The following is a 27,646-nucleotide window of genomic DNA, read 5'->3' as shown; positions in this document are numbered from 1 at the left end:
TTACAAAAACAAATTAGATTTTTATTACAACACTTCAACAAATACAACAATACACTGATTCCAAACAACTTTGCTCGTCAATTAAGATATCCAAACGTCTTCATGTTACCACTGGCCTTCTTGAATTGAAGACTTTTATTCCGTTTTGCGTGGACAAACGAGCGTATTTGGTTAGAAGAGCTCCAGTTGTTTGCTTTTCTCCACACAAGTCCCTGCATGAAAATAACAACGATTGATCCTCAATAATTTAACACAGAGAGCTTTCCAGATAGAGCAAGAAAGTTGGACCAACACTACCTAGCTGTGTATCACACCACAAACATCTGGCACACAAGTCTAAATCTCTAATAGTCATTATTGTACAGTACAGAGACAACGGTCATTCTGATGCTCAGTTTTACTCACTGTATGTAAGGGGTGATGTCCTCCTCAGTCCACTTCTCTCTCATGGTGAAGAGATGGGTGAATCTCTCCAGTGTGTCCTCGGGAAGATCTTCCACTCTCAGCAGAGATATGGTCTCTGGTTTGGAGCTGCGGTCCACAAGGGCTAGACTCTGTATAGAAACCCATAACCATCTGGTCATATTACATCTGGATAATCTTGTAATCATGTCTGCCAACAACCATCACGTCTTTAAAATGTGTAATTATCATATTTCTAAAGCTAAAATAAAGCCTGCTGTAATGCCTAAAACGTAAACATCCACGATGAGATATTTTGCTGTAGAATCTGAGAATTGTCTTGTCCATATGTAAAAAAAAATTTTTTTTAAAAAGTGTCGGTAAAGTCATGCTCTGGAACTTTGACTAGTCAGTATTTTTCAACCTCCCGAGTTGGACTGGATGTGTCAATGTGTAGTTCATACATGCATAATCTGCGCGCAGAAAAACATCCTAACCTCAAATTAGCCACGAAATCCCTAATTTGAAAGCAACTGTTTTCTGGGAGCTATGCGGCGCCATTTTCCCTACATTTTCTGGACCAGGTTTAATCTGGAAAACTGGCCCATCCATCTGTGCACTGCCTGTCTGGCCCCCTCCTCACCTTCAGCTGGTCCAGTCTAGTGCCCATGCCCTCTGGGACACTTTGCTGCCACACCTCCTGGAACTCTGCCAGGTTGAACTTCACTGCGTTCTGCAGCAGCATCTGGGCTGTGGCTCTGCACACCATGTCCTCGTTCAGCGCAAAGAACACCTCATCTGAAAAATAGGACATTTTCTATTCAGTTTAATATCAATTAAATAGCTGTGAAGAGCCAAAATATTGCATGAGGTAGTTGGCTGTGTGTCACTCTACAGCACACCAAAGCATTAAAAACGTACAATAGACAGTACTTTCTTACTTACCGTTGTCCGTGTAGCGCCTTCCATAACAGTTCAAGCTATGCTCTATCATCTCCCTGGGCAGGAGAAGGGGATGAGTATTAAAGAAAGACATGAATTCCCTACCCCACACACATGCACACTTCAATGTTGTCATGATGATTACATGCAACAGAACAGAGCTTCTGCACACTTTGGTTCAATGCACATTTAAAGATATTTGTTGTCCTGAGCCTTTAGTCAAATGTGGCCTTTGAACGAGCTTACAACATGATGGCTACCTACCTACCTACCTGCTAAGTATTACAACATGATGACTACCTACCTACCTGCTAAGTATTACAACATGATGGCTACCTACCTACCTACCTACCTGCTAAGTATTACAACATGATGACTACCTACCTACCTGCTAAGTATTACATGATGGCTACCTACCTACCTGCTAAGTATTACAACATGATGGCTACCTACCTACCTACCTACCTACTTGCTAAGTATTACAACATGATGACTACCTACCTACCTGCTAAGTATTACAACATGATGGCTACCTACCTACCTACCTACCTGCTAAGTATTACAACATGATGACTACCTACCTACCTACCTGCTAAGTATTACAACATGATGACTACCTACCTACCTACCTGCTAAGTATTACAACATGATGACTACCTACCTACCTACCTACCTGCTAAGTATTACAACATGATGACTACCTACCTACCTACCTACCTGCTAAGTATTACAACATGATGACTACCTACCTACCTGCTAAGTATTACAACATGATGACTACCTACCTACCTACCTACCTACCTGCTAAGTATTACAACATGATGACTACCTACCTACCTACCTGCTAAGTATTACAACATGATGACTACCTACCTACCTACCTGCTAAGTATTACAACATGATGACTACCTACCTACCTACCTACCTGCTAAGTATTACAACATGATGACTACCTACCTACCTACCTACCTGCTAAGTATTACAACATGATGACTACCTACCTACCTGCTAAGTATTACAACATGATGACTACCTACCTACCTGCTAAGTATTACAACATGATGACTACCTACCTACCTGCTAAGTATTACAACATGATGACTACCTACCTGCTAAGTATTACAACATGATGACTACCTACCTACCTACCTGCTAAGTATTACAACATGATGACTACCTACCTACCTGCTAAGTATTACAACATGATGACTACCTACCTACCTGCTAAGTATTACAACATGACTACCTACCTACCTGCTAAGTATTACAACATGATGGCTACCTACCTACCTGCTAAGTATTACAACATGATGACCACCTACCTACCTACCTGCTAAGTATTACAACATGATGACTACCTACCTACCTGCTAAGTATTACAACATGATGACTACCTACCTACCTGTAAGTATTACAACATGACTACCTACCTACCTACTTGCTAAGTATTACAACATGATGACTACCTACCTACCTGCTAAGTATTACAACATGATGACTACCTAAATACCTACCTACCTACCTACCTGCCTGCTAAGTATTACAACATGATGACTACCTACCTACCTGCTAAGTATTACAACATGATGACTACCCACATACCTACCTGCTAAGTATTACAACATGATGACTACCTACCTACCTGCTAAGTATTACAACATGATGACTACCCACCTACCTACCTGCTAAGTATTACAACATGATGGCTACCTACCTACCTACCTGCTAAGTATTACAACATTATGACTACCTACCTACCTGCTAAGTATTACAACATGATGGCTACCTACCTACCTGCTAAGTATTACAACATGACTACCTACCTACTTGCTAAGTATTACAACATGATGACTACCTACCTACCTGCTAAGTATTACAACATGACTACCAACCTACCTGCTAAGTATTACAACATGATGACTACCTACCTACCTGCTAAGTATTACAACATGATGACTACCTACCTACCTGCTAAGTATTACAACATGATGACCACCTACCTACCTGCTAAGTATTACAACATGATGACTACCTACCTACCTACCTACCTACCTACCTACCTACCTGCTAAGTATTACAACATGATGACCACCTACCTACCTACCTGCTAAGTATTACAACATGATGACTACCTACCTACCTGCTAAGTATTACAACATGATGACTACCTACCTACCTGCTAAGTATTACAACATGACTACCTACCTACCTGCTAAGTATTACAACATGAAGGCTACCTACCTACCTACCTGCTAAGTATTACAACATGATGACTACCTACCTGCTAAGTATTACAACATGACTACCTACCTACCTGCTAAGTATTACAACATGATGGCTACCTACCTACCTGCTAAGTATTACAACATGATGACCACCTACCTACCTACCTGCTAAGTATTACAACATGATGACTACCTACCTACCTGCTAAGTATTACAACATGATGACTACCTACCTACCTGCTAAGTATTACAACATGATGGCTACCTACCTGCTAAGTATTACAACATGACTACCTACCTACTTGCTAAGTATTACAACATGATGACTACCTACCTACCTGCTAAGTATTACAACATGACTACCAACCTACCTGCTAAGTATTACAACATGATGACTACCTACCTACCTGCTAAGTATTACAACATGATGACCACCTACCTACCTGCTAAGTATTACAACATGATGACTACCTACCTACCTACCTACCTGCTAAGTATTACAACATGATGACTACCTACCTACCTGCTAAGTATTACAACATGACTACCAACCTACCTGCTAACTATTACAACATGATGACTACCTACCTACCTGCTAAGTATTACAACATGATGACCACCTACCTACCTGCTAAGTATTACAACATGATGACTACCTACCTACCTACCTACCTACCTGCTAAGTATTACAACATGATGACCACCTACCTACCTACCTGCTAAGTATTACAACATGATGACTACCTACCTACCTGCTAAGTATTACAACATGACTACCTACCTACCTGCTAAGTATTACAACATGAAGGCTACCTACCTACCTACCTGCTAAGTATTACAACATGATGGCTACCTACCTACCTGCTAAGTATTACAACATGACTACCTACCTACTTGCTAAGTATTACAACATGATGACTACCTACCTACCTGCTAAGTATTACAACATGACTACCAACCTACCTGCTAAGTATTACAACATGATGACTACCTACCTACCTGCTAAGTATTACAACATGATGACTACCTACCTACCTGCTAAGTATTACAACATGATGACCACCTACCTACCTGCTAAGTATTACAACATGATGACTACCTACCTACCTGCTAAGTATTACAACATGATGACCACCTACCTACCTGCTAAGTATTACAACATGATGACTACCTACCTACCTACCTACCTGCTAAGTATTACAACATGATGACTACCTACCTACCTGCTAAGTATTACAACATGACTACCAACCTACCTGCTAAGTATTACAACATGATGACTACCTACCTACCTGCTAAGTATTACAACATGATGACCACCTACCTACCTGCTAAGTATTACAACATGATGACTACCTACCTACCTACCTACCTACCTGCTAAGTATTACAACATGATGACCACCTACCTACCTACCTGCTAAGTATTACAACATGATGACTACCTACCTACCTGCTAAGTATTACAACATGATGACTACCTACCTACCTGCTAAGTATTACAACATGACTACCTACCTACCTGCTAAGTATTACAACATGAAGGCTACCTACCTACCTACCTGCTAAGTATTACAACATGATGACTACCTACCTACCTACCTGCTAAGTATTACAACATGATGACTACCTACCTACCTGCTAAGTATTACAACATGATGGCTACCTACCTACCTGCTAAGTATTACAACATGATGACCACCTACCTACCTACCTGCTAAGTATTACAACATGATGACTACCTACCTGCTAAGTATTACAACATGATGACTACCTACCTACCTGCTAAGTTTTACAACATGACTACCTACCTGCTAAGTATTATAACGTGATGACTACCTACCTACCTACCTACCTACCTACCAAGTATTACAACGTGATGACTACCTACCTACCTACCTGCTAAGAATTACAACATGATGGCTACCTACCTACCTACCTGCTAAGTATTACAACATGACTACCTACCTACCTACCTACCTACCTGCTAAGTATTACAACATGATGGCTACCTACCTACCTGCTAAGTATTACAACATGACTACCTACCTATCTGCTAAGTATTACAACATGATGGCTACCTACCTACCTGCTAAGTATTACAACATGACTACCTACCTACCTACCTGCTAAGTATTACAACATGATGACTACCTACCTACCTGCTAAGTATTACAACATGATGACTACCTACCTACCTGCTAAGTATTACAACATGATGACTACCTACCTACCTGCTAAGTATTACAACATGATGACTACCTACCTACCTGCTAAGTATTACAACATGATGACTACCTACCTGCTAAGTATTACAACATGATGACTACCTACCTGCTAAGTATTACAACATGATGACTACCTACCTGCTAAGTATTACAACATGATGACTACCTACCTGCTAAGTATTACAACAAACTACTCTCCACTCTACCATTTTATTTAACTAGGCAAGTCAGTTAACAATAAATTCTTATTTAAAATGACGGCCTACACCGGCCAAACCCGGACGACACTGGGCCAATTGTGCGCCGCCCTATGGGACAGCCATAACGTTGACTAACTGCACCTACTGCGGCTCCAGACGTCCTAACTCCTCCAGACTGACACTAAGAGGGACTTTACTGAAGGACCAGGACTCAGAGTCCACCAGCTGAGTGATGTGACCCAGTAGCTTCATCTCATAGTCAAAATCCAACAGCCTCCAGTAGCCTGGAATACACAAGAGGGGAACATGTGAAAAGAGCACAGGACAAAAACACATCCTCATACATGTGGATACACCAAGGCCAGCATGTTATTTCCTAAATAGACACAAACCACATACAGTAGATCACATATCTAAATGGAAAGTGTGAGAAAATAAACATTTGGAAGATTTGAGAATCATTCTTACCGTTGACCTCACAGGCATGAATAGTCTGTAGTTGGGCCTCCAGTTCCTCCTCACTTGCTTGGATTCTTTCAAGCAGGTCTCCCATAGTGTACTGCCAAAAGAAACGTTTTATCAAGCAGGTCTCCCATAGTGCACTGCCAAAAGGAAAGGTTTTATCAAGCAGGTCTCCCATAGTGTACTGCCAAAAGGAAAGGTTTTATCAAGCAGGTCTCCCATAGTGTACTGCCAAAAGGAAAGGCTTTATCAAGCAGGTCTCCCATAGTGTACTGCCAAAAGGAAAGGCTTTATCAAGCAGGTCTCCCATAGTGTACTGCCAAAAGGAAAGGCTTTATCAAGCAGGTCTCCCATAGTGTACTGCCAAAAGGAAAGGTTTTAAAAACAGAGAATGTTGACATCCATAGGTTTATTTAGTCAATAGAGGTGATGTTCTAGTGTGTTCAAGCCTGTCACATGTCTTCTCTTAGTGGGACCAACTTTACTGATAGTTGCTTTACTGAGGAAAAAAGTTGTACTTACTATGAATGTGACAGTCTTACCTTAAAATGAATGGACTAACTGTAAGTCTCTCTGGATAAAAGCGTCTGCTAATATGGCATATAGTATAGTACAGTTAGTAAGTACCTTCTCCTCCGTGACGTCCTCCTGCCCACTGATAACTGGGCCCTCGTACGGATTCTCCATCAGAAGTTTCTTCAGCTTCTTTAGTTTGGGATGGCGTTTCCTCAACTCCCAGTAACTGTTAGAAAAGCCCCAAATCTGTTAGGAAAAGGGTCATTTCTTAGTCCTGTATACATTTCAGCATATTACTTCACACTACAACATTCTGTAGGTACTGGAGAGCATTATTGGTGTGTAACATTTGGGGAAAGTCGTACAGTATTGAGAACATTGAATGATGTAGGTCAGGTATTCCCAAACTGGGGTAACGCGCAATGCCGTCGGGGGGTACGCCAAAATAAAATAAAAATCCTTCACATTTTCAAACAGTACATTTATATTTTCTAAACGGGGCTATACATTTGGGTGAGGTTTTTTTCCTCGCCTGAGTATCCTGGTTTCACTGCCTAAAATATGACTATCTAGTGTTCAGCAAAATAACAACACAATGTCAAACACAGGTAGCCTTGTCAAATAATTAACATCCAATCACATTAACCGGTACTCTCTCACACGAAACCGTCACTCTTGCGCAGACATTTAGAAACATGAAAATTTGAAAAATAAGCCACGGGAGTTTTTTGAGTGAGAATAAAGACAATTTTCGAGTAGTAAGACATGTATAAAAGCAAGAGATACCATTAATAAGAAGGGGCTAGAAGAGTCTTATATGGTGAGCTACCAAGTGGATAGGACAGGCAAGCCCCATGCTATAGTGGAGGACTTAATTATTCCTGCTGCCGCGGATATGGCTGGGACAATGCTGGGGGAAAAGGCCCAAAAAAACTATACAGACAATGATTTCATCAAACAACACTGTTTCACGACGCATCAGTAGCATGGCAGGAGATGTTTTGAATCAATTACTGCTTCTCATACAAGGCAGTGAATTATATGTGTTACAGCTGGATGAGTCAACAGATGTGGCGGGCCTGGCACAGCTCCTGGTACATGTCCGTTACGTTTATGGGGGGTCAATTAAGGAAGACATCCTCTTCTGCAAACCACTGGAAACCAGGACAACAGGAGAGGATATTTTTTAAGTACTGGACAGCTTTGTGACATCAAATGGACTTTGGTGGTCAAGATGTGTTGGTATCTGTACTGATGGTGCAAAAGCCATGACAGGGAGACATAGTGGAGTGGGTACACTGCAGCATCCACTTGGGTACACTGCAGCATCCACTGAGAGGCTCTTGCTGCCAAGGGAATGCCCGACGGCTTGAAAGACGTTTTGGACACTACAGTGAAAATGGTTAACTTTGTTGAAGCAAGGCCCCTGAACTCTTGTGTATTTTCTGCATTATGCAATGATGTGGGCAGCGACCATGTAACACTTTTACAACATACAGAAGTGCACTGGTTATCAAGGGGCAAAATATTGACACGGTTTTTTGATTTGAGAGACGAGCTTAAAGTTCTTTACTGACCAAAATGTTCACTTGTCTGACCGCTTGCATGATGAGGAGTTTCTCACACGACTGGCCTATCTGGGTGATGCTTTTTCTCGTCTGAATGATCTGAATGTAGGATTACAGGGACTCTCCACAACTATATTCAATGTGCGGGACAAAATTGAGGCTCTGATTAAGAAGTTGGAACAAGGACAACACACAGGTCTTTCCATCATTGTATGATTTTTTGTGTGCAAATTAACTCAAGTTTACGGACAATGTCAAATGTGCGAGCTGGGTGCGCAATTACGCAGGTACTTTCCCAAAACAGACGACACAAACAACTGGATTCATTATCCCTTTCATGCCCTGCCTCCAGTCCACTTACCGATATCTGAACAAGAGAACCTCATAGAAAATGCAACAAGCGGTTCTGTGAATAAATTGTATTTAATCAGAAGCCACTGCCAGATTTCTGGATAGGGCTGCACTCGGAGTAACCTGCCTTGGCATATCGAGCTGTTAAGACATTGATGCCCTTTGCAACCACGTACCTATGTGAGAGTGGATTCTTGGCCCTCACTAGCATGAAAACTAAATACAGCACAGACTGTGTGTGGAAAATGATTTAAGACTGAGACTCTCTCCAATACAACCCAACACTGCAGAGTTATGTGCATCCTTTCAAGCACACCCTTCTGATTAACCTGTGGTGAGTTATTCACAATTTTCAATGAACAAATAAGGTTTTATATGTAAGATGGCTAAATAAAGAGCAAAATTATTGATTATTATTATATTATTATTTCTGCCCTGGTCCTATAAGAGCTCTTTGTCACTTCCCACGAGCCGGGTTGTGACAAACTCACACTCATTCTTATGTTTAATGAATGAATGTATTGTATAGTGTGTGTGTGTGTGTGTGTGTGGCAGGCTTACAATGATGGCACAACAACATTTGAGAGTGCTCTGACCCTGGTGCTTAAAGGGGGTACGTAGTTGGAGGTTGAACGTTTGAAGGGGTACTAGACTATAAAAAGTTTGGGAACCACTAATGTAGGTGAACACAGTGCATTAGAAAAATATTGAATACATCATAGTGAACTCACTGTGTAATGTCTATTAGAGGTCGACCGATTAATCGGAATGGACGATTAATTAGGGCCGATTTCAAGTTTCCATAACAATCGGAAATCTGTATTTTTGGACGCCAATTTTTTTTTTTTAGACCTTTATTTAACTAGGCAAGTCAGTTAAGAACACATTCTTATTTTCAATGATGGCCTAGGAACAGTGGGTTAACTGCCTTGTTCAGGGGCAGAACAACAGATTTTTACCTTGTCAGCTCAGGGATTCAATCTTTCAACCTTATGGTTAACTAGTCCAACGCTCTAACCACCTGCTTTACATTGCACTCCACGAGGAGCCTGCCTGTTACGCGAATGCAGTAAGAAGCTAAGGTAAGTTGCTAGCTAGCATTAAACTTATCTTATAAAAAACAATCAATCATAATCACTAGTTGATGGTTGATGATATTACTAGTTTATCTAGCCTGTCCTGCGTTGCATATAATTAGGTACACGTTGCTCCAACCATAAACATCAATGCCTTTCTTAAAATCAATACACAATTATATATTTTTAAACCTGCATATTTAGCTAAAAGAAATCCAGGTTAGCAGGCAATATTAACCAGGTGAAATTGTGTCATTTTGCGTTCATTGCACGCAGAGTCAGTGTATATGCAACAGTTTGGGTCGCCTGGATTGTTGCGAACTAATTTGCCAGAATTTTACATAATTATGATATAACATTGAAGATTGTGCAATGTAACAGGAATAACATTTTGTTTTCGAGATGATCGTTTCCGGATTCGACCATATTGATGACCCAAGGCTCATATTTCTGTGTGTTATTATGTTATAATTAAGTCAATGATTTGATAGAGCAGTCTGACTGAGCGATGGTGGGCAGCAGCAGGCTCGTAAGCATTCATTCAAAATAGCACTTTCGTGCGTTTTGCCAGCAGCTCTTCGCAATGCTTCAAGCATTGCGCTGTTTATGACTTTAAGCCTGTCAACTCCCGAGATTAGGCTGGTGTAACCGATGTGAAATGGCTAGCTAGTTAGCGGGGTGCGCGCTAATAGCGTTTCAAACGTCACTCGCTCTGAGACTTGGGAGTGGTTGTTCCCCTTGCTCTACATGGGTAACGCTGCTTCGAGGGTGGCTGTTGTCGATGTGTTCCTGGTTCAAGCCCAGGTAGGAGCGAGGAGAGGGACTGAAGCTATACTGTTACACTGGCAATACTAAAGTGCCTATAAGAACATCCAATAGTCAAAGGTATATGAAATACAAATCGTATAGAGAGAAATAGTCCTATAATTCCTATAATAACTACAACCTAAAACTTCTTACCTGGGAATAGTGAAGACTCATGTTAAAAGGAACCACCAGCTTTCATATGTTCTCATGTTCTGAGCAAGGAACTTAAACGTTAGCTTTTTTACATGGCACATATTGCACTTTTACTTTCTTCTCCAACACTTTGTTTTTGCATTATTTAAACCAAATTGAACATGTTTCATTATTTATTGAGGCTGAATTGATTTTATTGATGTATTATATTAAGTTAAAATAAGTGTTCATTCAGTATTGTTGTAATTGTCATTATTACAAATAAATAAGATCGGCTGATTAATCGGGATCAGGTTTTTTGGGTCCTCCCAATAATCGGTATCGCCATCGGCGTTGAAAAATCATAATCAGTCGGCCTCTAATGTCTATAGCTATTTAGTGTGCGTGTGTAAGCACGTTAACGTAATGTCTACTGTACAGACATTCAATTCCAGATCAGTGATTTACAAAATGGCTGTCACACAAGAAACATTCATTGTGTTCAGATAGTTGATAGACTCCTACCTGTGCATGGACCAGCTGAGAGCTGGCCTGGTTGTCAGCAGTCAGCTGATCTGGAGTCAGGCAGCCAGGCACTAACAGCAGGAGGTTTGAGGTGTCGGCTATCTTCAGGTCATAAGTCTCGTCTTCACTGCACAGGACAGCTCTCTCATCCTGGTCTCCTCTGATAACCAGGCTGCAGGTAGAGAACAAGGATAAAGGAGAGAGAATGTTGAGATCATACGTTAAACAGACTATTTGTTTAACGTGTAGAGAAAGTGGCAGCAGCTGGATGAGTTGTTTTCACCAGGGCTGAACAGCCCTCCTCCTATAGAGGTAGTAGGGCTGTAGCCCTTGACCATCACGCTCAGTTCCATTACATCACACATCAGAGTCATTGGATGAAGGGCTATTCTGAAGGAGGAGGAGTTTAAATTAGAGACACGACGCTCAGTCTAAACATTAACCCGCATCTCTTGCGGTAGGTTTTTTTTTTATGTGATATGAAAAGTAGAGGGATTTGTTTTTATAACTGTACTGCAATTGTGAATCTATTCACGTTTAGTTTGAGTATTTGGCCGTTTTTGGCTTCCGGAGCCAATTTGCCCTTTAAACAGAACATGTAAGGTCCTTGGACTAAGGAGTGATGGTAGAATCCTTAAACCTTTTGACCCATCCCTGTTTCAGTCCAACACACCTGATTCAGCTTATCAAGGTCCTGATGGGGAAGATCAATCATAGGATCAGGTGTGTTGGAGCAAATACCTGCAGACATCCGGTAACACTTCAGGTGGGTTGACAACGCACACTACATACGCGTAATCTCTGAACCCAGAACAAAATCACGCGTAAACCAACCAGTCACCTGTGAATGTTTAGGAGACAACACGCCGCACTTGTCTATTAACGTAATTGTGTTTAATCTCCTAACTGTGTATTTATATTGAATTAGCTACATTGTAACTATGCAGATACTTTACCTCTTTCCTGCTTCTATGTGTTTACAGAGCGTGTCATCCAGTTCCATCAGGAAGTAGTCTCCGGACGAGACGCTTTCTCCAAAAGTTAAACAGTGAATTGTGTTCTGCAAATCATTCTCTTTTAGTTTGGCGATTTGTATGGTAGCCTGCACCTCTTCTAGTGTTCTCGACATTTGGCCCTAATATATGCGCTAACTATAAATTTGATGAGAAATAATCTATTTTGTAGTGTACTCCAATCAAACGTGATCCTCGCTAGATTAACTTTCCCGAAATATATACCGGAAGTACGAAGGCATATTTGATCGACAGCGGCATAGGCCAATGAAAGTGTCGATGACTTCACGTTGTCCCTCCTCCAGTACAGTGGCTGTATGTCCCCGCAGCACGCTGAGTTCACTCCACATGGGTGCACAGTGATATCACTGGAAATGATCAGATGGAACCCAACCTTCATCTACGGTCATTGAACCTAACCATAGCGCCAAAGGGGATGCGCTTGATTTAGCTCGCCCAGCACACCGATTGAAGAGCAGTTTGTTGGCTTGAGACTAGTCCACTTATCCGATTCTGTAATATTTGCATATATCGCGCCTTGTTGGTCTACTTCCACAGTGCCCACTTGTCTTGAGCGTTGCCAATTTAGCAACTTTGTCGCTATATTAAGCGAGTTTTCAGACCCCTCCAGCGACTTTTATTGGTTAAAGATTCTAGCGACAAATTCTGTTTTTCTTTTTCAGGCTGCCTTTGGGGTTTTGACACAGAGGGTTTCTATGATTTTTGATAGCATTTTGTGACTTTTCCCACTCAATTCTTCCGCAAACAACAGCGGGAGAAGCTGTCTGTGCAACAGAAGTCACAGCAACGACGCACTCACATGCTGCGTTAACGTACTAGTTGGAACGAGGGAACTCGGACATTCCCTGGTTGTACTCGTGTATAACTACAACCTATTAGCAAGTCGACATTTCCGAGTTTCTTAGTTCTGACTAGCACTTGAACGTGGCAACAATCGGAGAAGCACAACGTGTGGCGGAAGAGGGCGAAAACGCGACGTGGGGTCCGCAGTTGTGCCGCATCAAGGCAAATTCGTGATGTGACGTCGTCGCGGAAACGGCAAAACGTAATCTAGCGTATTTTAGCGACAAATCAAGGAGCCAATAGCAGTAATCACTGACAAATAGTCAGCAATACTGCACGGTGTCAACGTGTTTTTCATGGTAGGATCGCGTAGTAAACAGGCAGAGGTGCGAGTGGAGCTCATTACTACTGAAGAATACTATGCACATTTCACAAGAAATCGCTGTTCGTTGAATGAAGCTTTACCGACTAGAAAATAATATGCATACATTTAGATGGTTTGCGGACCAGTTTAATGTTCAGAACACAAAAGAAGTTCAACATCAAGCTAGTGTCCCCTCTTGCGCAATAGAGATCGTCTGTCCATTTTTCACTGTGTGAAACTTGTTTTTTTTTATGCATTTCTCAGATTATGCTGCTGGTTTGCAAATCTAGGACAACGTGATCTCGAGGAACAATAAATCAGCTTTTTTTTATCCATGGTGTTTGCAAGGTAAATATTTTTAAAAAAATGTTATGCATTTAAATGTGCAAGTAATGGTGAAATACTACATCATATGTGTGTCAGATGGCCCACAGCAGGGTGTTTTACCTGTCATTATGGAGGATATGACTGCACTGTGAGCCAACGTTATTTACACTATCCCGTTTATTTCAATAGATTGTGCTGTTGATATTCTGCAATTATTTTGGGATATACAAATGGCTGGTTACGTCACAGTTATGACACTAATACAGTATAGCAACAGTCATTAGGACAGAATACAGTGGAGCTATTCAGACGGCTTGTCAATGACATTAGGATAGGCAGCTATATATGGTGTACTGTAGCTCGTTTTCACAGGCTATGATGCCTTTGGCTTGTGTACAGTATTTACAGTGGCAGTAATATTTCCGTTATTTGAACAGTTGTAAAGAGATGGATGGTATCGGGAACACAATGCAGAAGAAGGCTGCGGAGCTCGAGCGCATGGCCGAGGTTCTGGTCACCGGAGAGCAGCTGAGGTAGGAGTGGCTGGCTCGAGCTGAGAGCTCTGTGTGATACTGTTCAAACTGTGTTGCGGCTTTTCAAACAAAGGCGTGAATTGTACCCATTCAAACCAACGCACAAATACAATACATTTTCTGCAATGCCAATGTGTATTGCGTTGTACTGCCCAAGTGCACACAATATGATCATTTTAAGTGTCAAAGGTTTGTTTGCATTGTGAACTGAAAGCAATTAATTTATTCATTGTGGTGTTAATCCGAAGATCACTGCTGCTTGTTTTAGTGGAAGAGAAGTAACACTTGTTATTTGTGGAACAACAGAGCACACACACACACACACACACACACACACACACCCACACACCCACACACCCACACACACACACACACACACCCACCCTTGGCCCATATTAGTGGTGCCTTAAAAAGCAAGATTGAGATGGCAGTAAGGGACAGCGATGAGTGTAAACATCAGTGAAATGACTCATTATAGTTGGCATTGAAACGTTTTATCACCTGTTGGGGGAGTTTCTGTGTGTTTACAGATCTTTAACTTCATCATGGTCAAATCACATAGGTCAGTCAATAAACTCAATGTCAGTGTTTCTATCATGGTTAATCTTTGACCCTCTCTAAAATTGTCACTTAACTAGGGCTGTGATAATATCACTATCGCATTTTTTTTCTATGGCAAAAATGAAAACAGGAAGCAGGCCAAACTCTGGTTCTTTTAAAAACCTGCTGTGTGTAAAATATTGTGTGCTGTAACTTTGAAAATAAATACATGTCTCTGAATGACGACGTAATGTTTTCCTAAAGAAGTTAAATCCGCTTTATGTTTCCTTGCCACGATACTAACAAGTATTCTCCCGGGCCCTACTTTTAACCTGCCACAGCATGGCACAGTACTAGTCTGGTCTAGTTGGCATGTCTTTTAACCTGCCACAGTACTAGTCTGGTCTAGTTGGCATGTCTTTTAACCTGCCACACTACTAGTCTGGTCTAGTTGGCATGTCTTTTAACCTGCCACACTACTAGTCTGGTCTAGTTGGCATGTCTTTTAACCTGCCACACTACTAGTCTGGTCTAGTCTTTTAACCTGCCACACTACTAGTCTGGTCTAGTCTTTTAACCTGCCACACTACTAGTCTGGTCTAGTTGGCATGTCTTTTAACCTGCCACACTACTAGTCTGGTCTAGTTGGCATGTCTTTTAACCTGCCACAGTACTAGTTTGGTCTAGTTGGCATGTCTTTTAACCTGCCACAGTACTAGTCTGGTCTAGTTGGCATGTCTTTTAACCTGCCACACTACTAGTCTGGTCTAGTTGGCATGTCTTTTAACCTGACACACTACTAGTCTGGTCTAGTTGGCATGTCTTTTAACCTGACACAGTACTAGTCTGGTCTAGTTGGCATGTCTTTTAACCTGACACACTACTAGTCTGGTCTAGTTGGCATGTCTTTTAACCTGACACACTACTAGTCTGGTCTAGTTGGCATGTCTTTTAACCTGCCACACTACTAGTCTGGTCTAGTTGGCATGTCTTTTAACCTGCCACAGCACTAGTCTGGTCTAGTTGGCATGTCTTTTAACCTGCCACACTACTAGTCTGGTCTAGTTGGCATGTCTTTTAACCTGCCACACTACTAGTCTGGTCTAGTTGGCATGTCTTTTAACCTGCCACACTACTAGTCTGGTCTAGTTGGCATGTTTTTCTCCCAACAAAGTAATGACGTCATGCTTAATGTGACTAAGAACAGGAAGACTTGTGTCTCTAAATCATATCATTGACTAGAGGTCATCTGGGGACAGGCTATGTCTGCCTCCCAAATGGCCCCCTGTTGCCTCTCTAGTGTATGGGAATAAGGTGTCCTGTCTTAGACATGCCGACACAGATGTTGCTGGCTACTGGCTAGCACTAGTACAGCTGCCTGGAATAATTGGTCACAGCTGAACATAGTGCACCTGCCCCCTTTTGGCCCAGTTGAACAAGAGTACAAGACGTGCTGTTGTGCTGAAGATTAGCTAGTAGCTAATCGGCAGGTAGCCTAGTGGTCAGAAAAGTTGCTAGATCGAATCCCCGAGCTGACAAGGTAAAAATCGTTCGTTCTGCCCCTGAACAAGGCAGTTAACCCACTGTTCCTAGGCCGTCATTGTAAATAAGAGTTTGTTCTTAACTGACTTGCCTGGTTAAATAAAGGTAAAATAAAATAAACATAACAGGACATAAGCCTGCTTCCTTGAATTCTGTAGGGTTAGAATGGTATTTTTGACCCCTGGCTTTATAATTATAGTGAGGAAACCAAGCTGTGTGGATTCATGGCAGTTTGCCCTGTGGGTTTAGGTTACTCGCTACATAGTGCACTACTTTGACGAGAGCCCTATAGGGCCTCGAGGCTCGGACTGAGCTGCCAAATCTAATCCAGGAGATGCTAGACAGTAGTAGATTCTAGAGAGACCTCTAATCCGGGAGATGCTAGCCAGTAGTAGATTCTACAGAGACCTCTAATCCAGGAGATGCTAGCCAGTAGTAGATTCTACAGAGACCTCTAATCCAGGAGATGCTAGCCAGTAGTAGATTCTACAGAGACCTCTAATCCAGGAGACGCTAGACAGTAGTAGATTCTAGAGAGACCTCTAATCCAGGAGATGCTAGCCAGTAGTAGATTCTACAGAGACCTCTAATCCAGGAGACGCTAGCCAGTAGTAGATTCTAGAGAGACCTCTAATCCAGGAGACGCTAGCCAGTAGTAGATTCTAGAGAGACCTCTAATCCAGGAGACGCTAGCCAGCAGTAGATTCTACAGAGACCTCTAATCCAGGAGACGCTAGACAGTAGTAGATTCTACAGAGACCTCTAATCCAGGAGATTCTAGCCAGCAGTAGATTCTAGAGAGACCCAAAAGAGTCAGAGGAGAAGCTGTAATGAACAATGGCTGTTTTGTTAGCTTTCTCCATTTAACATTATAGTGAATCACCCTGATAAACACAAGGGCTATTCAGAACACGTCTTGAGGAACATGCCTTTTATTCCTAGTTGTTCTTTAACTAATCTGCCATCTAGTGGTTGTAGTGTTGTTCATGGGTCACTCTCACTGACCAGTCCAAGAGGCAACATAACATTTGCGTTACTCCGCTATGAACGTGTACTGTAGGTACACTTTGAGACAGTGTCCTTGTTAAGGTTAAAGGATCATTCATTTCGACATCTAGATTCACTTTCGTTGGCCAATCAATGAGTTTTGTCTTGTCTGCCTCAACCCCTCCTCTCCTGCTCGATTTAGTTGCACATCTGCTGTCTTTCGTCATCTTCGTACTGAAAGAGGAGCCAGAATACACAAGGAACCCAGAGTGTGTAAAGAGTTCTTGTTCTATCCTGTCTGTCTGCTGAGGCCTGGGACATTTATTCAACTGTGCATTGAATGACCTGGACAGACACTCCAAATCACTCAGCCCTGACTCATTTATGACATGCACCACCTACATAACAGCCCCTTATACATACTGAGGTATCAGATAAAAAAATGGTTAATCTCTTCATTTTTTTAATGTTTCAGTTAGTTAATTTGTAATGAGGACACCTGTCAAATTTTATTGGAAGTGCACCACCTACATGAGGACTTCTAAATCTCTTCATCCATTCTCCTCAGACCTGTCTACTTTATCCCTCCGTCCATCCTCCTCAGGCCTGTCTACTTTATCCCTCCCTCCGTCCGTCCTCCTCAGACCTGTCTACTTTATCCCTCCATCCGTCCATCCTTCTCAGACCTGTCTACTTTATCCCTCCCCTCCTCAGACCTGTCTACTTTATCCCTCCCCTCCTCAGACCTGTCTACTTTATCCCTCCCTCCGTCGATCCTCCTCAGACCTGTCTACTTTATCCCTCCCTCCGTCCATCCTCCTCAGACCTGTCTACTTTATCCCTCCCTCCGTCCATCCTCCTCAGACCTGTCTACTTTATCCCTCCCTCTGTCCATCCTCCTCAGACCTGTCTACTTTATCCCTCCCTCCGTCCATCCTCCTCAGACCTGTCTAATTTATCCCTCCCTCCGTCCATCCTCCTCAGACCTGTCTAATTTATCCCTCCCTCCGTCCATCCTCCTCAGGCCTGTCTACTTTATCCCTCCCTCCGTCCATCCTCCTCAGGCCTGTCTACTTTATCCCTCCCTCCGTCCGTCCTCCTCAGGCCTGTCTACTTTATCCCTCCCTCCGTCCGTCCTCCTCAGGCCTGTCTACTTTATCCCTCCCTCCGTCCGTCCTCCTCAGGCCTGTCTACTTTATCCCTCCCTCCGTCCGTCCTCCTCAGACCTGTCTACTTTATCCCTCCCTCTGTCCATCCTCCTCAGACCTGTCTACTTTATCCCTCCCTCCCTCCGTCCGTCCTCCTCAGACCTGTCTACTTTATCCCTCCCTCCCTCCGTCCATCCTCCTCAGGCCTGTCTACTTTATCCCTCCCTCCCTCCGTCCATCCTCCTCAGGCCTGTCTACTTTATCCCTCCCTCCCTCCGTCCATCCTCCTCAGGCCTGTCTACTTTATCCCTCCCTCCGTCCGTCCTCCTCAGGCCTGTCTACTTTATCCCTCCCTCCCTCCGTCCGTCCTCCTCAGGCCTGTCTACTTTATCCCTCCCTCCCTCCGTCCGTCCTCCTCAGGCCTGTCTACTTTATCCCTCCCTCCCTCCGTCCGTCCTCCTCAGGCCTGTCTACTTTATCCCTCCCTCCCTCCGTCCGTCCTCCTCAGGCCTGTCTACTTTATCCCTCCCTCCGTCTGTCCTCCTCAGGCCTGTCTACTTTATCCCTCCCTCCCTCCGTCCGTCCTCCTCAGGCCTGTCTACTTTATCCCTCCGTCCATCCTCCTCAGGCCTGTCTACTTTATCCCTCTCTCCGTCCATCCTCCTCAGGCCTGTCTACTTTATCCCTCCCTCCGTCCATCCTCAGGCCTGTCTACTTTATCCCTCCCTCCCTCCGTCCATCCTCCTCAGGCCTGTCTACTTTATCCCTCCCTCCCTCCCTCCGTCCATCCTCCTCAGGCCTGTCTACTTTATCCCTCCCTCCCTCCCTCCGTCCATCCTCCTCAGACCTGTCTACTTTATCCCTCCCTCCCTCCGTCCGTCCTCCTCAGACCTGTCTACTTTATCCCTCCCTCCCTCCGTCCATCCTCCTCAGGCCTGTCTACTTTATCCCTCCCTCCCTCCGTCCATCCTCCTCAGGCCTGTCTACTTTATCCCTCCCTCCCTCCGTCCATCCTCCTCAGGCCTGTCTACTTTATCCCTCCCTCCGTCCGTCCTCCTCAGGCCTGTCTACTTTATCCCTCCCTCCCTCCGTCCGTCCTCCTCAGGCCTGTCTACTTTATCCCTCCCTCCCTCCGTCCGTCCTCCTCAGGCCTGTCTACTTTATCCCTCCCTCCCTCCGTCCGTCCTCCTCAGGCCTGTCTACTTTATCCCTCCCTCCGTCTGTCCTCCTCAGGCCTGTCTACTTTATCCCTCCCTCCCTCCGTCCGTCCTCCTCAGGCCTGTCTACTTTATCCCTCCGTCCATCCTCCTCAGGCCTGTCTACTTTATCCCTCTCTCCGTCCATCCTCCTCAGGCCTGTCTACTTTATCCCTCCCTCCGTCCATCCTCAGGCCTGTCTACTTTATCCCTCCCTCCCTCCGTCCATCCTCCTCAGGCCTGTCTACTTTATCCCTCCCTCCCTCCCTCCGTCCATCCTCCTCAGGCCTGTCTACTTTATCCCTCCCTCCCTCCCTCCGTCCATCCTCCTCAGACCTGTCTACTTTATCCCTCCCTCCCTCCGTCCGTCCTCCTCAGACCTGTCTACTTTATCCCTCCCTCCCTCCGTCCATCCTCCTCAGGCCTGTCTACTTTATCCCTCCCTCCCTCCGTCCATCCTCCTCAGGCCTGTCTACTTTATCCCTCCCTCCCTCCGTCCATCCTCCTCAGGCCTGTCTACTTTATCCCTCCCTCCGTCCGTCCTCCTCAGGCCTGTCTACTTTATCCCTCCCTCCCTCCGTCCGTCCTCCTCAGGCCTGTCTACTTTATCCCTCCCTCCCTCCGTCCGTCCTCCTCAGGCCTGTCTACTTTATCCCTCCCTCCCTCCGTCCGTCCTCCTCAGGCCTGTCTACTTTATCCCTCCCTCCGTCTGTCCTCCTCAGGCCTGTCTACTTTATCCCTCCCTCCCTCCGTCCGTCCTCCTCAGGCCTGTCTACTTTATCCCTCCGTCCATCCTCCTCAGGCCTGTCTACTTTATCCCTCTCTCCGTCCATCCTCCTCAGGCCTGTCTACTTTATCCCTCCCTCCGTCCATCCTCAGGCCTGTCTACTTTATCCCTCCCTCCCTCCGTCCATCCTCCTCAGGCCTGTCTACTTTATCCCTCCCTCCCTCCCTCCGTCCATCCTCCTCAGGCCTGTCTACTTTATCCCTCCCTCCGTCCATCCTCCTCAGGCCTGTCTACTTCATCCCTCCCTCCGTCCGTCCTCCTCAGGCCTGTCTACTTTATCCCTCCCTCCGTCCGTCCGTCCTCAGGCCTGTCTACTTTATCCCTCCCTCTGTCCATCCTCCTCAGGCCTGTCTACTTTATCCCTCCCTCCGTCCATCCTCCTCAGGCCTGTCTACTTTATCCCTCCCTCCGTCCATCCTCCTCAGGCCTGTCTACTTTATCCCTCCCTCCGTCCATCCTCCTCAGACCTGTCTACTTTATCCCTCCCTCCGTCCATCCTCCTCAGACCTGTCTACTTTATCCCTCCCTCTGTCCATCCTCCTCAGGCCTGTCTACTTTATCCCTCCCTCCGTCCATCCTCCTCAGACCTGTCTACTTTATCCCTCCCTCCGTCCGTCCTCCTCAGGCCTGTCTACTTTATCCCTCCCTCCGTCCGTCCTCCTTAGGCCTGTCTACTTTATCCCTCCCTCCGTCCGTCCTCCTCAGGCCTGTCTACTTTATCCCTCCCTCCCTCCGTCCATCCTCCTCAGGCCTGTCTACTTTATCCCTCCGTCCATCCTCCTCAGGCCTGTCTACTTTATCCCTCTCTCCGTCCATCCTCCTCAGGCCTGTCTACTTTATCCCTCTCTCCGTCCATCCTCCTCAGGCCTGTCTACTTTATCCCTCCCTCCGTCCATCCTCAGGCCTGTCTACTTTATCCCTCCCTCCCTCCCTCCGTCCATCCTCCTCAGGCCTGTCTACTTTATCCCTCCCTCCCTCCCTCCGTCCATCCTCCTCAGGCCTGTCTACTTTATCCCTCCCTCCCTCCCTCCGTCCATCCTCCTCAGGCCTGTCTACTTTATCCCTCCCTCCCTCCCTCCGTCCATCCTCCTCAGGCCTGTCTACTTTATCCCTCCCTCCCTCCCTCCGTCCATCCTCCTCAGGCCTGTCTACTTTATCCCTCCCTCCGTCCGTCCATCCTCCTCAGGCCTGTCTACTTTATCCCTCCCTCCGTCCGTCCATCCTCCTCAGGCCTGTCTACTTTATCCCTCCCTCCGTCCGTCCGTCCTCAGGCCTGTCTACTTTATCCCTCCCTCCGTCCGTCCGTCCTCAGGCCTGTCTACTTTATCCCTCCCTCCGTCCATCCTCCTCAGGCCTGTCTACTTTATCCCTCCCTCCGTCCATCCTCCTCAGACCTGTCTACTTTATCCCTCCCTCCGTCCATCCTCCTCAGGCCTGTCTACTTTATCCCTCCCTCCGTCCGTCCTCCTCAGGCCTGTCTACTTTATCCCTCCCTCCGTCCATCCTCCTCAGGCCTGTCTACTTTATCCCTCCCTCCCTCCGTCCATCCTCCTCAGGCCTGTCTACTTTAGGGCATACAAACAGTATACAGTACCAGTCTGAACCAGTACCAGTAGAAAACACCTACTCATTCAAGGGTTTTTTATTTTGACTATTTTCAAGACATCAAAACTATGAAATAACACACATGGAATCGTGTAGTAACGAAAAAAGTGTTTTATATTGTAGATTCTTCAAAGTAGCGACCCTTTGCCTTCATGACAGCTTTGCACACTCTTGGCATTCTCTTAACCAGCTTCACCTGGAATGGTTTTCCAACAGTCTTGAAGGAGTTCCCACAAATGCTGGGCACTTGTTGGCTGCTTTTCCTTCACGCTGTGGTCCGACTCATCCCAAACCATCACAATTGGGTTGAGGTCGGGTGATTGTGGAGGTCAGGTAATCTGATGCAGCACTCCATCACTCTCCTTCTTGGTCAAATATCCCTTACACAGCCTGGAGGTGTGTTGGGTCGTTGTCCAATCGAAAAACAAATGATAGTCCCACTAAGCCCAAATCAGATGGGATGGCGTACCACAGCATTCTGCAGTGATAGCCATGCTGGTTAAGTGTGTCTTGAATTCTAAATAAATCAGTGTCACCAGCAAAGCACCATCCAACCTCCTCCATGCTTCACAGTGGGAAATACACATGCAGAGATCATCCGTTCACCTACTCTGCGTCTCATAATGACAGTGGTTGGAACCAGAAATCTCAATTTTGGACTCGGTCTAATGTCCAGTGTTCGTGTTTCTTGGTCCAAGCAAGTCTCCTTATTGGTGTCCTTTTTAGTATTAGTTTCTTTGCAGCAATTCGACCATGAAGGCTTGATTCACATAGTCTCCTCTGAACAATTGATGTGTCTGATACTTGAACTCTGAAGCATTTATTTGGGCTGCAATTTCTGAGGCTGGTAACTCTAATGAACTTATCCTCTGCAACAGAGGTAACTCTGGGTCTTCCTTTCCTGTGGCGGTCATCATGAGAGCCAGTTTCATCATAGCACTTGATGGTTTTTGCGACTGCACTTTAAAAAGCTTTCAAAGTTCTTGAAATTGACTGACCTCCATGTCTGAAAGTAATGATGGTCTGTTGTTTCTCTTTGCTTATTTGAGCTGTTCTTGCCATAATATGGACTTGGTCTTTTACCAAATAGGTCTATCTTCTGTATACCACTCCTACTTCGTCACAACACATCTGATTGGCTCAAACGCAGTAAGAAGGAAAGAAGTTCCAGAAATTAACTTAACAAAGCACACCTGTTAATTGAAATGCATTCCAGGTGACTACCTGGAGAGAATGCCTACAGTGTGCAATGCTGTCATCAAGGCAAATGGTGGCTAATTTGAAGAATATCAAATATATTTTGATTTGTTTAACACTTTTTTGGGGGGTTACTATATACTTCCATATGTGTTATTTCATAGTTTTGATTTCTTCACTATTATTCTACAAATGTAGAAAATAGTAAAAATAAATATCCTGATATGAGTAGGTGTATCCAAACTTATGACTAGCACTGTACCTACATAAGGAAACCATAACACAATCCTAATTCATCCCTACACATCCTCCTCAGACCTGTCTAACTAACGCAGTACTGACAGATGTCCTACCCGCTAACACTTTATCTGAGGAGCAAAACCCACTAGGTTACAGAGGTTCATAACACATTGATAATCCATACACACTGCACTCATAAGCAGAATGCTCTGAATATCCTCGTTACATAACTTCAAATGAACAATTTTAAAATGAAGGATATAAAACAAGTGTAACTTATTGACTTAAAAGGGAAAAAAACAGCCTATACTGTGAGTCAGCATGCTGTTGTGTAACTGACTATCTAACATAACCACAGTTCAGAGGCCACCAATGTGCACCACACTGTTTGTTGGCACTTCCTCTTGGTGACAACCACCAAGAAACTGGAACATGTGCTACGAATACACAATACATGTACATGCATGTCCTTCCTGAGAGAGTGAACATGGAGTACAGACGAGTGACCGAACAGCTAAAGCTAAAAGACTGTACATGCATACAGGGGGGGTGTAGACATAATATGACATTTGTAATGTCTTTATTCTTTTGGAACTTCTGTGTGTGTTTACTGTTCATTTTATTGTTTATTTCACGTTTGTATATTATCTATTTCACTTGCTTTGGCAATGTTAACATGTTTTCAATGCCAATAAAGCCCTTTGAATTGAGAGGGAGAGCGGTATGTCACTAGGCTACATAATAACAAGTGTAAATACAGTTACAACACATGACGGAGAGAGAGAAGCTACACTACTGTATGTCAATAGCCTGACGTTGTGGTGTTCCACAGACGATGTAAGAATAGTCTACATTACTAGCTGTAGGCCTAATCTTTTCCTGAACAAGTGTACTATAGTTACAGTATATGACGGAGGGGGAGAGGCTACAATTTGTCAATAGCCTGACGTTGTGTTTTTCAAACCACAGGCTGCGTCTCCATGAAGGGAAGGTGGTTAAGGACCGCAGGCATCACCTGAGGACGTATCCCAACTGCTTTGTGGCCAAGGAGCTGATCGACTGGCTGCTGGAGCACAAGGAGGCGTCAGACAGAGACACAGCCATCAAGATCATGCAGAAACTCCTGGATCAAAGCATCATCCATCACGGTAGGGCCTTCTGACATGACCAGACACGTCTGGGCTGTGTTCATTAGGAACCAAATGGAAGGAAACGGGGAGAGATTTCCTGGACCTGTCCAATAAGAAACACTCATTTTCGTTTTCCATTGCTAAGCGTTTTGTTATGGTGCGCCCTAATTAATACTCCTCTGAGCTTGGGGTTTTCTGGGAACAGCCAGATCCTGCTTCTCTACAGACTTCAAATAAAATTGTATTCGTCACAAGCGCCGAATACAACAGGTGTACCTTAAAGTGAAATGCTTACTTACGAGACCCGAACCAACAATGCAGTTTAAAAAATACAAAATATAAGAATAAGAAATAAAAGTAACAAGTCATTAAAGAGCAGCAGGAAAATAACAATAACAAACCTGCTTCTCTACAGCCTTCTGACATGACTTCTATCTGGTTGTCGTTCATTAGGGAACTCAACAGAATGTTTTGCATCAGGTTTATTGATTTGTTTTTCTGTATGCAGATTGTCCCTGCCTGTTTCAAACGTTGTTTTGTTTAGTACCTAATGTTCTTCCATTTTAATGTGAAGAGACAAATCCTCTCTTTCTCTAGTGCTGTTGGTTGTCTTTTTCTCAGCCGGTTTGGATGTAGCCTAGTACAACAATGTCTTGTTGGAGGTTTATTTTTATATATATATATATATATATATATCAAGGATACACAGTGTATAGCTTCTGTCTGATGACCTATGAGTTTCCACAAAGCGGAGTAGCTAACATAACACTTTAAATTCAGACCTCACCACTCAAAGATCAGCAAAGTGCTTCATTTGGCAAATTTTGTTCACTTCAGAGGATTGACTGGCACTGGGTTGTCGAGAGAAACGTAATGGCATTATTAACCGCGAAGCTTTCGGGTAAACTCGCCTCTGTTTAGTGGGCTGTTAGTGTGGGGGGAAAAGATGATGCCATTAGCAGTTAGCTAACTCAGCTCTGTTTAGTGGGCTGTTAGTGTGGGGATAAAGATGATGCCATTAGCAGTTAGCTAACTCAGCTCTGTTTAGTGGGCTGTTAGTGTGGGGGATAAAGATGATGCAGTTAGCTAACTCAGCTCTGTTTAGTGGGCTGTTAGTGGGGGATAAAGATGATGCCATTAGCAGTTAGCTAACTCAGCTCTGTTTAGTGGGCTGTTAGTGTGGGGGATAAAGATGATGCCATTAGCAGTTAGCTAACTGAGCTCTGTTTAGTGGGCTGTTAGTGTGGGGGATAAAGATGATGCAGTTAGCTAACTCAGCTCTGTTTAGTGGGCTGTTAGTGGGGGATAAAGATGATGCCATTAGCAGTTAGCTAACTCAGCTCTGTTTAGTGGGCTGTTAGTGTGGGGGATAAAGATGATGCCATTAGCAGTTAGCTAACTGAGCTCTGTTTAGTGGGCTGTTAGTGTGGGGGATAAAGGTGATGCAGTTAGCTAACTCAGCTCTGTTTAGTGGGCTGTTAGTGTGGGGATAAAGATGATGCCATTAGCAGTTAGCTAACTCAGCTCTGTTTAGTGGGCTGTTAGTGTGGGGGATAAAGGTGATGCAGTTAGCTAACTCAGCTCTGTTTAGTGGGCTGTTAGTGTGGGGATAAAGATGATGCCATTAGCAGTTAGCTATCTCAGCTCTGTTTAGTGGGCTGTTAGTGTGGGGGGAAAAGATGATGCCATTAGCAGTTAGCTAACTCAGCTCTGTTTAGTGGGCTGTTAGTGTGGGGGATAAAGATGATGCCATTAGCAGTTAGCTAACTCAGCTCTGTTTAGTGGGCTGTTAGTGTGGGGATAAAGATGATGCAGTTAGCTAACTCAGCTCTGTTTAGTGGGCTCTTAGTGTGGGGATAAAGATGATGCCATTAGCAGTTAGCTAACTCAGCTCTGTTTAGTGGGCTGTTAGTGTGGGGATAAAGATGATGCCATTAGCAGTTAGCTAACTCAGCTCTGTTTAGTGGGCTGTTAGTGTGGGGGATAAAGATGATGCCATTAGCAGTTAGCTAACTCAGCTCTGTTTAGTGGGCTGTTAGTGTGGGGGATAAAGATGATGCCATTAGCAGTTAGCTAACTCAGCTCTGTTTAGTGGGCTGTTAGTGTGGGGATAAAGATGATGCCATTAGCAGTTAGCTAACTCAGCTCTGTTTAGTGGGCTGTTAGTGTGGGGATAAAGATGATGCCATTAGCAGTTAGCTTACTCAGCTCTGTTTAGTGGGCTGTTAGTGTGGGGATAAAGATGATGCCATTAGCAGTTAGCTTACTCAGCTCTGTTTAGTGGGCTGTTAGTGTGGGGGGAAAAGATGATGCCATTAGCAGTTAGCTTACTCAGCTCTGTTTAGTGGGCTGTTAGTGTGGGGGGGAAAAGATGATGCCATTAGCAGTTAGCTAACTCAGCTCTGTTTAGTGGGCTGTTAGTGTGGGGGATAAAGATGATGCCATTAGCAGTTAGCTAACTCAGCTCTGTTTAGTGGGCTGTTAGTGTGGGGGAAAAGATGATGCCATTAGCAGTTAGCTTACTCAGCTCTGTTTAGTGGGCTGTTAGTGTGGGGGAAAAGATGACGCAATTGTCAGTTCACTAAATGTAAACAAACATTGTTCCTCTTTTTGTGTTGCAGTTTGTGACGAGCACAAGGAGTTCAAAGACATGAAGCTGTTCTATCGCTTCAGGAAAGATGACGGGACGTTTCCGCTGGACAACGAAGCCAAGGTCTTCATGAGGGGACAACGGATATATGAAAAGTAGGTTTTCTTTCAAGTGATAATATATTAGTTTATCATTCAATTCAATGAACCC

The 27,646-nt window shown here is 44.2% G+C and overlaps 2 protein-coding genes across 5 annotated transcripts in view; one reads left to right on the top strand and one right to left on the bottom strand.

Annotated features, from left to right (window-relative positions):
* Positions 1-12,691, bottom strand: LOC115182471 (sister chromatid cohesion protein DCC1). The gene is made up of 9 exons (XM_029744073.1): positions 12,390-12,691; positions 11,434-11,605; positions 7,086-7,220; positions 6,465-6,555; positions 6,142-6,280; positions 1,348-1,400; positions 1,046-1,200; positions 406-554; positions 1-212 (listed from the first exon to the last, which is right to left on the bottom strand). Exons 1-9 carry the CDS (start codon positions 12,560-12,562, stop codon positions 101-103), a joined length of 1,179 nt encoding a protein of 392 aa, XP_029599933.1. The 5' UTR covers positions 12,563-12,691; the 3' UTR covers positions 1-100.
* A 281-nt stretch (positions 12,692-12,972) lies between these two features.
* The window catches only part of LOC115182470 (DEP domain-containing mTOR-interacting protein), a 62,859-nt gene continuing 48,185 nt past the window's right edge, over positions 12,973-27,646 (top strand). For 2 of the 4 annotated variants that reach the window (XM_029744072.1, XM_029744071.1), the window contains exons 1-4: positions 13,533-13,962; positions 14,379-14,474; positions 24,686-24,864; positions 27,468-27,591. In XM_029744072.1, the coding sequence (XP_029599932.1) occupies positions 13,949-13,962; positions 14,379-14,474; positions 24,686-24,864; positions 27,468-27,591 (413 nt within the window). In that variant the 5' untranslated portion in view covers positions 13,533-13,948. Of the gene's footprint in view, positions 13,513-13,532; positions 13,963-14,378; positions 14,475-24,685; positions 24,865-27,467; positions 27,592-27,646 lie in introns of those variants that run through there. The other 2 variants (XM_029744070.1, XM_029744068.1) reach the window with 2 other exon arrangements.

This window comes from Salmo trutta, unplaced genomic scaffold, assembly GCF_901001165.1.
Source record: "Salmo trutta unplaced genomic scaffold, fSalTru1.1, whole genome shotgun sequence".
In the NCBI taxonomy this organism is placed as follows: Eukaryota; Metazoa; Chordata; class Actinopteri; order Salmoniformes; family Salmonidae; genus Salmo; species Salmo trutta.
This window is presented reverse-complemented; position numbering and strand designations above follow the sequence as displayed.

Coding starts and splice junctions, on each gene's coding strand:
- LOC115182471 (XM_029744073.1), bottom strand. CDS start 12,562: ATGTCGAGAACACTAGAAGAGGTGCAGGCTACCATACAAATCGCCAAA. Junction 1,401..6,141: donor TTAGGACGTCTGGAGCCGCA/GTAGGTGCAGTT, acceptor TCTCCTGCCCAG/GGAGATGATAGAGCATAGCT. Junction 555..1,045: donor CTAGACTGGACCAGCTGAAG/GTGAGGAGGGGG, acceptor GTTTCTATACAG/AGTCTAGCCCTTGTGGACCG.